This window comes from Macrobrachium rosenbergii, chromosome 13 (genome assembly GCF_040412425.1).
Source record: "Macrobrachium rosenbergii isolate ZJJX-2024 chromosome 13, ASM4041242v1, whole genome shotgun sequence".
In the NCBI taxonomy this organism is placed as follows: Eukaryota; Metazoa; Arthropoda; class Malacostraca; order Decapoda; family Palaemonidae; genus Macrobrachium; species Macrobrachium rosenbergii.
In genome coordinates this window covers 7,686,630-7,704,572 of record NC_089753.1, presented here as the reverse complement: position 1 = coordinate 7,704,572, position 17,943 = coordinate 7,686,630, and the positions used below count along the sequence as shown (strand labels likewise).

Genomic DNA, 17,943 nt, shown 5'->3' with positions numbered 1-17,943 from the left:
GGAAGACTAAGACCCCTGGAAGCACTTTCTGATACCCCTGATGTGGCCTCAATCCTGCTACGGACGTCAAAAATTTCTCCATAATATTCTTCCATTTAGGTCTTAGGCTTTATAGTGGCAAGCGAATCCAAGAGTGATGAATTCGAGAAATTAAGAGGGCATTGTGGTTATTACAATACACACACACACACACACACACACACACACACACACACACACATATATATATATATATATATATATATATATATATATATATATATATATATATGTGTGTGTGTGTGTGTATATATCTACACACACACACACACACACACACACACACACACATATATATATATATATATATATATGTGTGTGTGTGTGTGTGTGTGTGTGTGTATGTTGTGTTTGTATGTTCACCACTTGCATTGAATAAATCTTGATTTTTAATCCGTATCCTATAAAAGTTTGAAACTCACGGATTACAAGAAAATGAAGAATACTTGTAGTCTAAAGACTCCTCTGACTTACGTTCATGTCAGTACGACTTGCATAGTGGCAAACCGGCATCGTGCGGTGGTCGTTCAGCAGCAGTGAAGCAGCAGCAGAAAACAGTGGGTTTTTACACTAAAGTGATTGCGGTGTCAATTTCGTTTTTTATTTTTATTAAAGAAGAAGAGGTGTATAGTATTAGATAATCTTTAATATATCACGTACATTATCAGTGGTTTGAGACTGGAATGGTAGATTCATCGCTCTGGTTATTATGTTTAAGGTTGTGTTTATTGCAGTTGAACTCCCTATGCTGCTGTTGTGTCTGAGTAGGTGGGAAAGAGCGGTGAAGGAGAGTACCGAGGTTGGGGGAGCCTATTTCTCCTCTGGTAGGGGAGGGGCGGTTCAAGATTCGCCAGTTCCGCATCCACTCTTCCGGATCTTGCGACTTCCTCCTTCCAATGAGAATCCTGTTTCACGACAACTTCGACACCAAACATAGAACAAGTATTTATGTACTCAGATATGACAAGGGTAACTTAGGGAAACTTTCCTCCCATATGTAATCACTGCAGGTACATTTAAACTGAGTTGGGGCGGGAAAGCTCAACAAGAGACTGCTGTGTTTTGTTTTCGCAATCGAAGCGTTAATTCAGCGTTTCTGTTAAACTTCGTTCCTCTAGGGCAAATAGCAGCAGTACTTCAAGGCTTAGTTTCCGACTTTCACTTAAGGTCATCGTGACGTCTGTATATATAAATGTGTGAGCGAGAGATTTGTCTGATTGTAGACAAAGGGATTGCTCCATCTCTGCAATATTACCGAGCTTCTTATCACTTAGTCCCAAGAAGGTAAGGTTACGTTGGAGGAGGAAGATCGTTTTCCTCCTTATTTCTTATGGTTGGAGAACAGAATTTTATTTTTACGCTCAAGTGGTTAATGTTTGTAGCGGCGGATCATACATACACACACACATATACATACATACATACATGTATTATATATATATATATATATATATATATATATATATATATATGTGTGTGTGTGTGTGTATGTGTGTGCGTGTGTATAACATATAGTAATAAAATAGTAGAAAAAACATACTGTATGTTTGCCGTTTTAAAGTGTTATCGTCATGCCACTACTATTACTTCCATCTCTAGTAATCAGTGTATTAAGAGAGTGCATTTTAAAGCCACCAGAAATTAGAAACCCACATTATTACGAGAAATGTTATTGAATCTACGACTGAAAGAGCAGATGAATCGCGTTTGAAATTGCTCAGGTTTACGTGTGAAAATGGTGAGAGAGAGAGAGAGAGAGAGAAATATTAAAATTCAGGCGAATAAAACTTGTACATCTCAAACTTCCCGCTTCTGTTCACGCTAAAAATGTTTAGCGATTTCAAATATAGTTTTTTTTAATTCTCACTCTCGTTCTCGTTCAGAACGTTCTTGGTCTCTACGATAAGAAAAAATTAAGCGTTAGACTTTTTTTTTTTTAATCGCTTTACATGTTTTTTTTTTGTGTCGAACATTACGGCCAGTGAGGGGCATAAAAATCTCGGTAGGTGATAACTGGTTTTCCTGGATTAAGAAATTTGAAAGTTAGTATGTGAAAATTGTATTTTCCTTAATACCCAACATTTGAAGGCAACGTTCCTGTAATTATAGTTTTTAACTTATGAGGAATAGTGTATTGTGGATGTGTATGATAGTGTTATGTTTAATCTTTAATAGTACTCTCTCTCTCTCTCTCTCTCTCTCTCTCTCTCTCTCTCTCTCTCTCTCTCTCTCTCCGTTCGTGCCTACCCAGAAAAAAGAAGCTCTTGAAAGACTGCAAGAGGAATAATTTAAAACTTCCACCTTCGCCGCAAGAAACGTTCTCGTGCGCCTTTGCACGAAACCCTGACATACAATACCTCACATCCCTCCATGACACCACGTTACCCAAGGCCACACCGATTGATGCTTTGAAGAAATTCATGATTTATTTAAAGCATATTTGCTATAAGTGATGAATATTACAGCCGGAGAATATATTGTTCCAACAACACGATAATTTTGAGAGTCTCGTTGGTCACGACGACAGGCTGAGAGAGAGAGAGAGAGAGAGAGAGAGAGAGAGAGAGAGAGAGAGAGAGAGAGAGAGAGAGAGTGTTTCACATAGTGGTGTCCCAGTAATTCTTAGTATTCACCTTGATTGTTGAACTTGGGTTTCATTTTTCCATGCCTTGACGGCCTAATGTGCTACAAATATCAGATAACCATGCAAGTGCGGAAGTTTTATAAATTAGTTTTGTTGTGTCCAGATTATTACTACACTACAGTTTGTTTTTTTGATATTCTCATATGAGGCATAATGAGACTTAATTGCAATAGAGAGAGAAATTGGAGGTCGGATTCTCGGGAATTAATTATTTATGCAAGGTCATATTGATGCTTCGGGTTTCTCTTTCCCTTGAATGTTTGACATTTTCTAAGTTTTTCCTGATTTTAGACACGATATCTAGTTTTTTCTTACAGTTCCAAGTTTCTTTAATTTTTGTTAGATGTCTGATTGATTCCTTTATTTCAAACGTGACTAACATTTATTTAGGTGTCTCATTGTCTTTTGCATGCGTGATACTTTCTTATCGTGGCGTTGAAGTTCCCATGTGAAAGGCGTCTGTATTTATTTATTCATTTTTGTATAGCCAGTATAAGGAAGGGTAGCCTGCCTTTAAACACCAAAATAATGTTGCTTATACAAGCACCCTAATTGCTGTATGTAGCTATGTAAGGCATCGGCTAGCAACCCCACTCATCCTGTATGTAGAATAAGGTTAGAAACGGAACGGTAACCCCGTATGGAACCATGCCTTCTGAGGGTAAAGAGAGATGGTTGAATATATATATATATATATATATATATATATATATATATATATATATATATATATATATATATATATATATATATATATATACATATACATATACAGTATATATATGCATTTTCTTACGACATATTCAGAAACTATTAGATTTTTTAGTTCATATTCAAAATGACATTGACATGATTTACTCACTCACACGCTTACATTATCCCTAAGGTGATGGCTCCAGAAGGCATCAATCTTCCGGTTCTCGGCAAATTTTGTAGAATGAGGTTGCTAGCCCCAAGCCGTTCACCGTTTACTGTGACCCGCAACAACTGAGTAAATGTTAGATACATAATTCACTGTAGGTCAACAGACACTATGGATTTTTCAGAAGGACCTTGATCATTAAGCCCCCAGCAGAATCGATCTCGTGTCCCTCGGTGAGGCGAGGTTACTAATTACTGAACCACAAAAACGTGATATATTTATATACATATGTTCCATTAATATCGGAATAATTGTACCTTGGGAATAATTATATATAACTAAATGCGCTTTCCCTTACCAAGATTTGAACCCAAGGCAACAATTGACTCAGTTCATCCGGGCCATCAAGACTCGTGCTGTTAGGGTTGTTACAGTAATGACAGTTGACTTATTGCACTCAGCCATCAAGAAAGATGATTGAGTGCATTAAGTTAACCGCTACACGCGTACCAACCTTGAAGGGCATTGTCCTGGATCCCGGTCTTTGGAGGTGCAAATTCTTCCTAACGTACAGAGAATTCGGAATTATTCGGTTATGAGTGTCTCAGTATTTGAATGCATTAAAATATTAAGTTCGGTATAATTGGAAAATTATGATACACTCATTCAAATATCAGCATACCGCCTCTGTCTTTTTATCACAGTGACACTTGAACGTTCATATCCCTTGCACTAACAGATGCAGACCTCCAGTCTCGTGTTGGCGACGGTTCTCGTGTTGGGGCTGCTGGTGAGCGAGGTGTCGCCCCAGGGCTTCCAGATCGACAACAATACCCTCCTCACCTTAGGCGCCGTTGCTGTCGCCAGCGGTCTCGCCTACCACGTCGGTCGGCAGCACGGTTTTAACGAGCAAGGTGGCGGCGGAAGGTCAGTGAGTTTGCTTTTAAAATATTAACGTAGAAGTCCAGTAATATGTTCTTTCTAAATTATGGAACATTTTAATAGTTTTAACATTTTTGAAATGGTAAATTTGTTTGTTATGAAGTTTATAAATTTGTATAATACCATTTGAGAATTTGATGACTTTCGCGTTAAAGTTATGTTTTCATTTAGTGATTTCATATTGCAGTTTTGACATTCTCTTGTATAACTGACATTCTCAAGTATTTTGACGTTTTGGCGATTTAATCTCTTTTTTTTGTACATTGACAAGTTCGTTTTGATATTCAAAAATTTTCCAATATTTTTCTCTATTTTAGTATGTTTACTTTGATATTTAATACAGTATAAATTAAATTTATTCAAGTCAGCATATTTCATATTTAGCAGATATTACAGTAACAATTTTAAATTCTCTAGCAAATTTTTTACATTTGTATGTATGTATGTATGTATGTATGTATGTATGTATGTATGTATGTATGTATGTATGTATGTATGTATGTATATGTATATATATATATATATATATATATATATATATATATATATATATATATATATATATATATATATATATATGTGTGTGTGTGTGTGTGCAAGCGATGATTAAAATAATCTTTTGAATCATTAAGTGTTATTTGAGATTTAGAAATATATGTATTAAAAGGATTTGTTTTCCGTTATTTTTCAAATGATCATCTGAATGTTTTCGTGTTGAGTTTTGGCTTGCATTTCTGTTTGGGCATTTGAGTTTATGTATGTCTTATCTATCTTTGTTACCTGGCTCCCCCTGGTGCTTCGTTGTAAACAACATTTGCCACCAAATAAAGTTAACCCTTTCAACAGGGGTGGCTTCCCCTTCTGGGGACGACGCCGCCGTCAGGCAGGACAGGACCCATTGAACGAACTCGACCCCTTGGTGACTGATCTCTTCCATATGGCCCTTGAAAAGGATAGCAAAAAGTGCACCCTTCGGCTAGCATGTGCCATCGGCAAGAGACCCACCTCCGTCCTAACAGGCAATGCAAAGCAATTTGAAAGCGTCCTCAGGTAAGTTATGGTCATTTCCCAGACACTTATCACTGGATAAGTGTCTTATTTCATATTCAGTCGTGATTGTCTCTGGTATAGTGATTATCTTTGTTACTTTTGGTCTGTTTTGTTTTTGTTTTCCAACGGTTTGAGGAATATTTATTTATTGTTGATGTGTCATAAAGGGAGCTAATACTGGTAGAGAATCTGGGATTGTGGACAATGAAGCGGTTGTAGTACTATAAATTTTCAAAGATATTTAATTACAGTAAGATATAACAAAATAAAATTCAGTGCAGAGAAAATTATAATTTGGTGTGCCCTTTTACAGCTAAGTAAATCCATTTACTTTCTTTGAATAATTTTACTTTGCTATTTTATATTTTCTGCTTTTGTCGTGTCGCTACAAGAGTTAAAGTTTTGGCCCTTGGCTGCACCAGAATTTTTAGCTTTGTACTCCACTTACATTTCTTTCCTTCTTCCTTCTTGCTGTCCAGCCACTGTTACTTTTTGAGAGCAGTTGTAGAGTTCTCTTTCAGTTTCACCTTCAGATCAATGTGCTTTGTTTTATTTATTTTCTGGATCTCTTTATCTTGCTGCCAATCACTCCAACTCCTTCATTCTCACTTACCTATGCGTTGAAAGGCTGAAAGTGCCCTTGTGCGTTGGGTTTTTAACCTAAATTTTATGGTTAGTTCATTTATTCATACAGAAGATTATACAAATGAGACTGTTCTTTTGGGCCCTAAGGGTTTTAGTAAGGGACGACTAACAAGATTTCAAGCCAGGTCAAATCTACTTCACTCCCGGTACACAGCCGATATGGATGCACTCTTGGAATATTGCTTGATATATAGTAAAAATTTCGACTCGATAGTTCAGCCATATGTTTTTATTTTTAGAATTTTTAAATATTTACTGATTCCCTAAGTATTCTGCTTGACTTGCGGAGTACTGAGTGGCTATAAACTGTTGTTAATCTAAGAAAAAGCAAGATTCATTAGTTACTGGTCAGCTGTAAACAATATTCATTTTGTGAGGTAATCCTCAGTCAATAAATATTCTGTGACTTGAGAAGTTTCATGTTTTGTGGAATGTTTTAGCTGTCTGGGGCAATTTACAACTGCGAAAGTGTATCTTCTCGAGGGGAAACTAGATAACATGTGAACCCTATGATATAATGAATTTTACCTGCACTGAAACTTTGCAAAGCTTCCGAATGATTATTTACTTGTTCAACGTAGCTTGGTACTGGAAATAAGCACTGCCTACTAGGATTTTAGTTGGTTGCTGAAACGACATTTATTGGGAAGGTACCTACTTAACTGCAGAAAATTTTAATGTAATTTGAGTCTAGAAGTTAACCTGCTTGACAATAAATATTATTGTGTTGGTGAGACTGGCAAGTCTTTTGAGGTTTGAGCTATCTGGGTGCTGAATGTTTTAAGAGCTTGACTGGACATGTTACTCGGTAAAACTCTTGTATCTCATAAAGTTTGAATTGCCTAAATGTTGAAGTTTGACACTTCTTGACTACACATTTTAACATGTTGGTGAAACTATCATGTCTTATGAAGTACAAACTGACTGACTCCGAAGTTGGAGCCGTCCAGATGACCGGGAATTAAATCGAATTGTTTTAGTTGTTATTGCTCATAAAGTCTGAATTACTTGAGGTTGAACTTTTGCACTTCTTGATACTGGAAATGTTACTGTATTAAATAAATTTGATCTGTTGGACTGAGGAAATTTTACTTGAGTTTTGAAACCAAGCCTATCTTGTAGGATTTGAACTGCTTGATCACTAAGATATTATCTTGTGAAGCTTAGCATGCCCCTTGAAATATGGATTACTGGCGTGCTAAAATATGTTTAGTGAAGTATGACTTTGCTGAAGATTAGTAACCTACTTGACTGATTCTTGTGACCCCTTTTGTTGAGCTGCAGCGTTAAACTAACACTAGCTGAGCTGTGAAAAACTATTGTGCACATAAATATTTTCAAGAGATAATTTAGGTGTACAAGGGATATATTTACCATGACGCCCGTGAACACCATAATCACTACCAACGCCTCAGTGGTAGTCTCTTAAAAAAAGATTGAAGGCCACAGCCTATTATTAGCCATTCTAGGTTATACTCATGATGTTTTATTTCTATCCACTCTTGAACCCACCAGCAATTCAAAACGGTCTGAAAGCGATCCTAAGGAATCAAGAAGTGGAATAGACGCTTACCAAGTGGCTCTCAACTTGGGAAGAGATGGCGGTAACTGCGAGCAGCTATTTCCAGATTGCTCCAGTTCTTCAGGACAGCTGATGGATGCCTTCCAGAGTACGGTGTCTGTAAGGAACTAAATAATATTGCCTTGAGGGAAACGTCATTGTTTGAGTACTGTGTTAGGGAAGAAGAGGCCCTATGTCGATAGTGGTAATAAGTAACACTGCGAGAAATGCAGTTTCTGTAGCTGAGGTCGTATGGTTGCATCATGTTAAACTGAAGAGTTTTAAAGATGACTGATTTAGGTGGGAGAAAACATTTAATGTCTTAGGCATTATCGTCATTATCTTGATTATTTCATTACTGTTGAACGCAATAATTGGAAACTGTATTGTCACATTTAAGGATTAGAGCACCGTCTGTTACCAAGGGCATGAAACATGTTTTTTTGTTATATCTCAGACTTTAAGAAGTATTTTGCTTTTTTTTAATGCTTCTTAAGAAATGTATCCCTCAAGAGACCTAGGACTTTGCTGCCTTATCCCTTAGGCTTGAATACAGTTCATACTTTCGTCATTTACCGAGGGACGCGAAATGTTAATATAAATGTATATCAGTTTATATATGGTCTCTTAAAAGTGTTTTCTGTATGCGTTATTTCGAAAGTTTCTGTCTCATTTGTGAGTTAGTGTGAATTAATGTTATTTATGATAGTTGCAAATATTTATATACACGAACAACTTATTAAAGAATGTGTAGTCTTTATTCCATATTTCATTCTTGCACAGATGACTATATGCAGTATGTATATATATATATATATATATATATATATATATCTATATATATATATACATATATATATATATATACATATACATGTATACATATACATATATATGTATATACATATTTAAAAATAAATTGTGTATAAAGGTTGATCAGTTTGTTATTGCCTGATATTGAAGTTTTATAAAATAGTACTACCTGGACATCGCTACTCAAGCAAGCAGGAGTACGCCTTGTAGAGGGTTGTAAACCCATATGTAGCAGATGAGCCTTTTCCCTTGAGGCCTATAGCAACCATACTTTACATCTGTAGGGTGCTGGAAAACAAAACCATTGCCCTTTTTGGTCTCTTTATAGTACGTGGTGTGGAAATGCCAAATGCCAGGTTGCAGGGGTTGTCCTCCTCATGATTTATACTCGTGTTGTCAAAGGTCAGGGGAGAGAAAATGTTTAACCTTTTAGTATTGAATGTACTGGGATATAATGCAAAATAGAAATGTACGATTTTTCTGTTTGTGCAAATGAAGACAGCTAAACGTTCTGGCACTTAGTGAGACAGAATTACAAGGGTAGAGTGTTCAGGATTGGAAAAAACAAGCTCGACTGTGTTTGGAGTGACTATAAGATGCTGAGTTAGGAAAGGAAGGGGGTAACACTCGCAAAACCATGAATATATTTGATAAAAGTAAAATAATAGAGGACGATTGTTTCTAGGATCATGTATGAAAAGTTAAGTTACGCTGGAGAAGAAGTTGTGATTTAAGTTTATATCGTTCAGGGATGGAAGAACGTTAGAGAATGAGAAAAATCAAGGGGGGTGGGGGGCGCGCGCGGTTAGTCTATACCAGGTTGGGTATGTAGGATGAGAATTTGGTAGCTGTGCTGTATGATTTGAATGCAATGGTAGTTGGTGGTGAAAGAGATGTAGCTGGGTGATTTGGAATGCCAGGGGTGAATGAGAATGTAGAGCACCATTTGTCATTGTGTTCTGAGACAGCTTTGCTTGCAGGGAATTCATCGTTTCCAAAGAATAGTATTCATTTGTATATTTGGAAAATATAACTGGCGAGGAAAAGATTGTTAAACTATATGACTGAATGGTTAAAAGAAGAAGAGCTGAAGGTATAGCTGATCATTATTTGGTTAAAGGAAAACAGAAGGTGGTTTATTTGGAGAAGGAGAGTTCAAATTGTTGCTATTCATGTCATTAAGGTAAGTGAGTTTGATAAGAAAGTGAGAGGAACACAAAATGATATTTTTGATCGAAATGGGCAAGGATGACAGGGACTATAATAGAGGAAGTCGATAAGGAATATGCTAAATTGAAGGACATCGTTACTGACTCAGTAGTGAATATTTAGTGGTTATAATTACTTGTGGAAAGGAATAAAAGCAGTAAGTGTTGCAATGATGAAGTTATAAGTTTATTGTAGAGATAAGGTGATTGGTTGGGTCATTTTGGCAAAGCAGAAGAGAAAATCGTGTTCAAGTATACAAGAGGATATATAAACTAACTAAGAAGCAAGAGAGGTGAAGAAGGAAAGTAATGGAAATGCAAACATAGGGATGAAGTGAGAGTTAGTTAATTAGCGACTGGATCTTGGAATTAAAAATGAAAGTACGGTTTTTACGAGTGTGACTGAATGTCTACCCTTAGGTGTAAAGTACATCTGGAGATGGGAAAGGCTCCAGAGAAGTACATGAGACTGATAATTGTCATGTTCTAGGAGAGGAAGGTATTAGAAGTAATTGTAATAATAAATATAGACAGTTACTGAGTCTGTGCAGCAATATGTGCGGTAAGACTGCCTGAGGAAGTAAAACAGATATCAGGAGGGTTGATAATAGAAGACAATGGGACTTAAACGAAGATGCAGTGTTTGTTATGAAACAATTGTGTTAGAAGTTTGAGAGTAAAGGGGAAATACTGCATGTGGCATTTACGGATGTAGAGAAATTTAAAATACGAGAATGAGAGATAGCATGTGGCTGTTGCTAATGTTGTCTGATTTTCAAGACACTGTTGAGAGCAGCTGGAAGGTCTTATGGTAAAAGAGGTATGTGTATTGCAAAACGAAGGCATAGAGAGGTTGGCTTAGCGTATTAGTAGGTGCATAGCTTTGGGAAAAGGAGGGGGATCATGAATGGAGCTTGGAGTGGCTGATGTTTACAGATGACAAGAATATGATGACAGTGAAGAGGCACTACAGTGACTGGTTGAAGTTTGAAAATGTGTGTGTGCGATAGAGTTGAAAGTTAATGCTATAATTATTGATGGTAAAGCAAAGTTAGGTAATAAGGGTAAATAGAAGTCTTAAAGATGAAGAAATAAATGTCAATATGGATGGTGGAAGACCAGAAGTGGTTGAATGACAAGGGTGTATGGGAATAAGTGTATCGGGTAATGTTACGGTCAGAGAAGAGGTAAATCACAGAGTATAAGAAAGTAGGTAGCTAAGGAGGGTACGGAAGAGAAGTGTGTGACTATGGAAACCAAAGTAGGAATAAATGAAGAGATATCTGAGTCAACTCTCCTTCATGAAAGTAAAATAAGGCAATTGAATATGAATGAGGAGAAAATATCCAGGCTCTTCAGATGACCTGGGTACAGTGTATTCGAATAGGTCAAGATGTGGATTATATACCGTTGTAATAACCGAGAGTTTTTATATTTGTAAGAGGAATGAATAAGACATTGGAAATTTTAGGCATCAGATCATGTATTTTCCTCATTTAAAATCATTGCCTATTTTGTTGATAAAATCAGAAGAGGTCATAGATACTAAGATTTCTTCATCTGACATGAGATGCCTGACAGATCAGTGCATCAGCAGAGCGATGGATCTCAGTATTTATAAGCTGGAACTTGTCCAATTAGATCTCCCCAGCGCGGCGTCGATAATCATAATTGTACGTAAATCATTAGCCTTCCTCAGTTTAGGATTATCTCTCTCTTACTCTTTCTGGTATTTGACTTCGTAGTTTGGTGGCAGAGCGTCTTCCTCACAACTAAACGACCCATCAAAGAGAGAGAAGGGAAAGCTGCCCAAAATTTAGTGTGCTCTGGAGACCTAAGGAGTGAATTAGGTACCCAGTTGTCAAACGACTGTTTTGGGTAGCAGCTAGGAGAGGTATATATATATATATATATATATATATATATATATATATATATATATATATATATATATATATATATAAATATATATAGAGAGAGAGAGAGAGAGAGAGAGAGAGAGAGAGAGAGAGAGAGAGAGAGAGAGAGAGAGAGAGTGAGTGTGTGTTAATTGCTGCGTCCAAGTGTATGCTACCACCAAATCGGGTGAACTTGGACGAGGTAGTCCTCGCTCCTCTGCGGTGAAACCATTCGAATGATATTCTTGCTTTCTCGTATGTAATCAAATCCATTTGCCATGACTGTTTCATAATCACATTTATCATGAGTTAGCTTCCCTAAGCAAGCCCCGTTTCACTGGAAATTTTATTTTGTAAATATTGTTTCCTTCTTAACTTTTAAGTACTGGAAATTCTTGTCCCTTCGGGAACTTTAGGTGTGCGGTTTGTTACTTACAACGACAATTCTTTTTACGGGATTAGGGGAAAACATGAATGTTTTAACCATATTCTGTTTTACTGTGGAAAACGTGAGGTGTGTGAAGAAAACAAATGCATTAGTTAAATATTTTATTAAAATAAATACATTAATTAAATAATAGCAAGGCATTCTAATTAATGTCATCTTCGTGGAGCATTTTAAATAGTATGCAAGAGAGAAATGAACGATAAATACCTGGTAATTTGCATAGGTCAAACGTTCCTATTTACTCATCCGTATACCGTCTATATATACAGTATATATATATATATATATATATATATATATATATATATATATATATATATATATATATATATATATATATATATATATATAAATGTCCATGTAAACATCCCGTATTGTGCACACTTTCTATTTTTTCCGTCGCCAGTTAATCGTTTCTACTATCAGGGCATAGCTACAGGGGAAAAATAATACAACAGTATACAGCAGTATCTGCCAAATTCATAATATATATATATATATATATATATATATATATATATATATATATATATATATATATATATATATATACATACATATGAAGGTAAATAGAAATCAGGAAGATGCAGCAGTGGATGTTAGGATGGAGGGTAAAAAGATGGAATCGATAGATTTGTACATGTGTGGGGGAGCAAATATATCAATTGATGGTAGGATGAGGAAGGAGGTGGGTCACAGAATAGGTGAAGCGAGGAAGGCAGCGGTATTTGTGTAAGTGATGGGTAGGAAACTTGGAGCTGTATGTGGAAGCCAAGGCAGGAATTTTTGGAAGAACTGTTGAGCCAGCTCTCCTTCACGGTAGTGAAGTGTGGATGTTGATTATGGGTGAAAAATAATGCGGAAGCTGCAGAGACAAATGTTACATACGTGGGATAAGAACTGAAAGGGTGACCAGTGCTGTAAGTACACAGGTGGTAAAAAGATAAGCAAATGTGAGAGAAGGTAGCTGAGTTTTTAGACGGTTTGTTTTTGTGGAAAAAATGGAGGATGTTAGTTCAGAAGTAATGGGAAGGGGGTAGAGGGGATGACTGGAAAGGGCTGCACAGAGAGCGTGGAAGAATTATAGCGGAGGTGACTCAACATCCAGAAGGGGTGAGTGTGCAGGAGAGAAGTGAATGGTGCATCACAACTGATGAACCTTCTCTCTAGGCGTATGCATGTAGCAGGTAAATTATGAATATGGCAGTGATATTTATCGTTTTATGGGAGCCACCCTCTGTTATGGAAAAGGCTTTTTATATATATATATATATATATATATATATATATATATATATATATATATATATATTATATATGTGTGTGTGTGTTGTAATTAGTAGCCTAATGTCTTTTCTTGACCTCAGCAGACGCTAGTAAGCATTTACAGTTTGGTGGGCGGTAGGAAGGAGCGATTCACGGACCTAGCACACGTAAGCCTAGCGCTGCACAACTCAGCCACAGTGCCCTCTTTGGTTAACTGCATCTCCCAGAGGTCGGCGGTGGTGTCGCCACGTCCCTACGCCATACATACTTATAAAATGGCATAGATTTTTGCTTTTGCTTGTACATACGCCTTTCAGAGGCTTATTTTGGAAATACGACGTAGCCCTAGATAATAAATGACTGATTCCTGAGCTGTTGGAAACTGCCCCTTCATATGGGTGGATTTTTAAAATAAAGTACTTTCTTTCCTCAGAGAAAGATGAAGGCAGCTGCCCCCAAATTGTTCGGGAAACCACTCAAAGAAAATGAAATGAATATTGAATCGTGTAAGAGTAGTCACAAGTGTTTGTTATGAGCAATTTTCAAGACAGACGTGTTGACCTGATGGATTTTTGCCCGAAGTAAATTTTTCCCGTATATTTTAACAGAATACATGCTAACACGAGTATTTTTATAGCCTCGTACAATAGTTTCTTACTACAGGTGATGGCTAAAGGCACTGACGTTGATGGAATAAGTATTTCTTCTAGACAGGAAGTTCCTTACATTTTTGTCTAAGGAATTTTACTAAATGTTATGAACGGACCTTGGACTTTTAATGGATATATTCCCCCGTGGAACATATATTATTACATATTTTTGCACGGACGTGAATTAATTGCAATTAATATTATAGAAATTGCTGTCTGCAACATATGAGCAAAGACCTCAACTATAAAGATCTTCGTTCTAATGGCATTATGGTTGATGTGTTGGCTCAAATTAGGGGATAAGAGTAAGGGTGTTTTTTGTTCTGCAGCTCGTCCTTTCTTTCGACTGCTACTTTGTACAGATTTAGACCTGGCTTGTTGATTTAACTACTTGTAGCAATAAAAAATTTTCGTATTCAGACTTCCTATTAGAGGCGAATGGAAGTGAAACAAAATCAGGTGTTTGGAGACGATTGTGGAGGAAATGAAATCTTGATAAAGCTGAGGAAAAATGGACAGTTGAGGGATAAATGAGAATTTACTTTTGCGTTGCCAATACCGTACTTCGGTTTTGGCATGATTGATTTCACCGCGAGACGTGCTTTGATCTTGAACCATGTAGTTTGAACTCTTAGGGTGAGTTGGGACAGTTACGAGTGCTCGTGCTGCTTACAGTACAGACCAACCGTTGACTTAGGTTTTGGTTCTCAGGAGATCTTGTATCATCAGGGTATAAATCTACATAAGCTACCGTCTAGGCTTTGGAAGTAAGGCTTCCTGCGTGTGGAGGGATACAAGGAGAGTCCCTCCATCATGCTGGTCCCGATACCAATAAAAAGAGGGGGCTGAATTTAGAATCAACGCCCGTGCACATTCGTGTAACCAGTTGTTGCTGAAACTTACTCCAGGTATTAGAGGTCTGATGTGAACGGTACTGGGTCACAATGAGACCTACGAATCCGAAGAGTAAGGCGTGTTCAGAAGTAACCGTTCGTGCTGGACGTCAGGGTTAACATGGTTTGATCTCTTGTGGGTCTATTGACTAGTTTCCGAGGACCCTCATTTTCTGGAACAAATCTATCAGCTGTTCAGATGAATTGGGGCAGTTAGGAAACAGTTGATCGCAGTTGCCGCCGTCGCGCCCGAGGTCCAGGGCCGTTCTGTAAGCATCCAGGCCTCTCCAGTTGTCGCCATCGCGCTCCGCTTTCGTACCAGACAGACTGGAATAATAGTTTAGGCAGTTGTATAATTAGATGTATATTTTCAAAGATCTTTCTTATGAAAATATTAGGAATTTACACAATCAAATATACACATGGATATATACAGTATGTGCTTGTGTGTGTATATATATATATATTGTAAATAAGTATATATATTATAAATATAATAAATATATATATATATATGTATATATATATATATATAATAAATATATATATTATTATATAAATTTTTTATATATATATATATATATATATTATATATATATATATATATATATATATATATATATATATATATATATACAACTGGTATGCCTACTTTTAAGATTGAACTGCCATTCGTAGTTAAATGCTCTTTGAGAAATGGAATGACGTAACTCACCTGAGGACCCTGAGAAGATGCTTCGCATGGCCCGTTAAGGCAACGGATGGTCTGCCACCGATGGCACAAGTCAGCTGGAGACTGCATCCGGTGGTGTCCCTATCCAGAGCCATCTGGAAGAGTTGCGCCACGAGGGGGTCCAGTTCGTTCAAAGGCTCTGCTATGTCCTCGACTCCTCCTGGCTTTTCCTCGGTTTGACGGCGACGCCTACGGCCGAAGAAAGGGAAGCCATTGTTGCTGGCAAAGGAAAAAGAAAGATAATGTCGTTAGGAGACTGCTCTGGGCGTTAATTCGACGTAAGAGATCGATTAGTGCTTGTGTCTTTGTTATGGGAAATACAATTATTCAAGATAGCTGCCTGAATGAATGAAGTTATTCAATGGTGAACTGAAAAAGAAATTAACTACAAGAACGTTTTGAATGGAAAATGACAACCTTCCAACATGAAGAAATTAAACCCTTTTTATATTAATATACATTATGTGTAGAATGATCTTGAAAAGCGTAAAAAGGTTAAATGAAATAACAGTTATTTTTATATCGTTACTAAGAGGAAAATTGCGACTATTTTATGGCATAAAGTTCAGGCTTGTACAATATAATATAGAGCATCAGAAATACTATTAATACTAGAGCGTTACTTACAAGTGCCTATTTCCTCCTCTGTACTGGTTACCGGAACCGAGAGCACTTTGTCTGCCAACGTGGTAGGCGACGCCACTCGCCAGGAGGACAGCGCCCAGGCCGAAGAGTGCCTGGTTATTGATGGACACGGTGGCACTCTGGGGTGATGCCTCTTGCACGAGTAATGCAGTCACCAGCACTAACACCGTCACGGCCAGAGATGGATTCGCCGTCCGCATCTGTTAAATAAATTTTTTTCTGAGCTTTTGTTAAACTTAATGAATCTCTCTCTCTCTCTCTCTCTCTCTCTCTCTCTCTCTCTCTCTCTCTCTCTCTCTTAGTGTGTCAAAAACTGCAAAAAAAAAAAAAAATTAATAAAAATAAAGCTGACAGTGCCATTCTGGAAAGTATTTGCTCAAATGCTGGCTTCTACTAGTAAAAAAAAAAAACATCAGCAACGTAATATTTCAAAAAGATGTATTGCCAGCTTTTACCAGAGTAGAGAACACCCAAAACGAATGGCTGTTTAAAAACTAAACAGTTGGCATTTGTTGTGGGGTCGTCAACTCCATGTTCTTAAGTCGAGCTGCAGTCATTTTGTCTTTGTACTCTGTGGTGATCAGTTATCTTTCCTACTTGGCTAACGTCTAGTTCGAAGAGGTAAAGACGCCACTTTCATGATGGATAAAGGTTAGTATCCACGGACATATTAATTCGTCTGGTTAAAATTCCCGTTACGTTTAATTTGCGGTATTTTTTGTTACTGTATATTGGTAAAGCGGCTAAGAACTAGCAATTACTTTCATTGTTGTTGCGTTAAAGAGCAGTTCTGAAGCAACATGTCAGTAAAATATATTTTTCCCTCTCCTTTTTTGTTTGTTTTCACGGGCCTATCCACCTAATGATATAGGTTTCTCGCCCCATTGTCCGTTTCACTTAAGAGGGCATTCTGGTTTTGAAAATTGTTGTAGTGCTTTTAATTACGTATTAAACATCTTATGATGGATATAATACTCCTCGATTAGTTCCTCATCGGACGGATTGGTATCATTCTCGGCTAGCACTCTGCTGGGCCCGGGTTCGATTCTCCGATCGGCCAATGAAGAATTAGAGAAATTTATTTCAGGTGGTAGAAATTCATTTCTCGTTACAATGTGGTTCGGATTCCACAATAAACTGTAGGTTCCGTTGCTAGGTAGCCAATTGGTTCTTAGCCTCGTAAAATCAATCTGATCCTTCGGGCCAGCCCTAGGAGAGCTGTTAATCAGCTCAGTGGTGTAGTTAAACTAAGGTATACTTTTTCCTGTACGATTAGCAAATTGTCCCCGTTCCGCAGCTTATTGACATTAGTACTAATTTTACCGATGGCTGAAATGTATTTAACGAATAATTAGCGATAAAATTCATATTTTAGATTTGATGAATTGTGACAATAAACGGCTCCACCGAGCATTAATAATCATGGTGTGCCTGCAAGTTGAGCCCATATCCCCTCTCGTACCGACACCGCAGCCCGCTACATAAAAGACGTGTCGTTGGTTTCAGTAGTATTCAGTTACTTCTGGAGCAGGTCCAGCCAATAAATCGCCCTCTCGTGTATGTGTTTGCTCACTTCGATGAAATTTGCCTTCGTAGCAAGTGTGGTTTACTTGGCAAAATCAAATATCCCTGTTCATTATTGTTAT

General features: G+C 37.2%; 2 protein-coding genes across 2 annotated transcripts in view; one reads left to right on the top strand and one right to left on the bottom strand.

The window, feature by feature from the left end:
• The first annotated feature begins 1,143 nt into the window (after positions 1 to 1,143).
• Positions 1,144 to 8,522, top strand: LOC136844620 (uncharacterized). Its single transcript, XM_067113904.1, has 4 exons — positions 1,144 to 1,323; positions 4,285 to 4,472; positions 5,334 to 5,537; positions 7,698 to 8,522. Exons 2-4 carry the CDS (start codon positions 4,285 to 4,287, stop codon positions 7,873 to 7,875), a joined length of 570 nt encoding a protein of 189 aa, XP_066970005.1. The 5' UTR covers positions 1,144 to 1,323; the 3' UTR covers positions 7,876 to 8,522.
• Positions 8,523 to 13,434: 4,912 nt separating this feature from the next.
• Positions 13,435 to 17,943, bottom strand: part of LOC136844618 (uncharacterized) — a 22,303-nt gene continuing 17,794 nt past the window's right edge. Inside the window, exons 2-4 of the mRNA XM_067113903.1 lie at positions 16,280 to 16,497; positions 15,635 to 15,871; positions 13,435 to 15,246 (exon numbers count right to left, since the gene is read on the bottom strand). Of these exons, the coding sequence (XP_066970004.1) occupies positions 15,069 to 15,246; positions 15,635 to 15,871; positions 16,280 to 16,497 (633 nt within the window). The 3' untranslated portion in view covers positions 13,435 to 15,068. The remainder of the gene's footprint in view (positions 15,247 to 15,634; positions 15,872 to 16,279; positions 16,498 to 17,943) is intronic.

What these genes read in the sequence shown, in the direction of transcription:
- LOC136844620 (XM_067113904.1), top strand. Translation starts at nt 4,285, where the DNA reads ATGCAGACCTCCAGTCTCGTGTTGGCGACGGTTCTCGTGTTGGGGCTG. An exon ending in GAGCAAGGTGGCGGCGGAAG is followed by an intron (nt 4,473 to 5,333) that starts GTCAGTGAGTTT and finishes CCCTTTCAACAG; the next exon opens with GGGTGGCTTCCCCTTCTGGG. An exon ending in CAATTTGAAAGCGTCCTCAG is followed by an intron (nt 5,538 to 7,697) that starts GTAAGTTATGGT and finishes TGAACCCACCAG; the next exon opens with CAATTCAAAACGGTCTGAAA.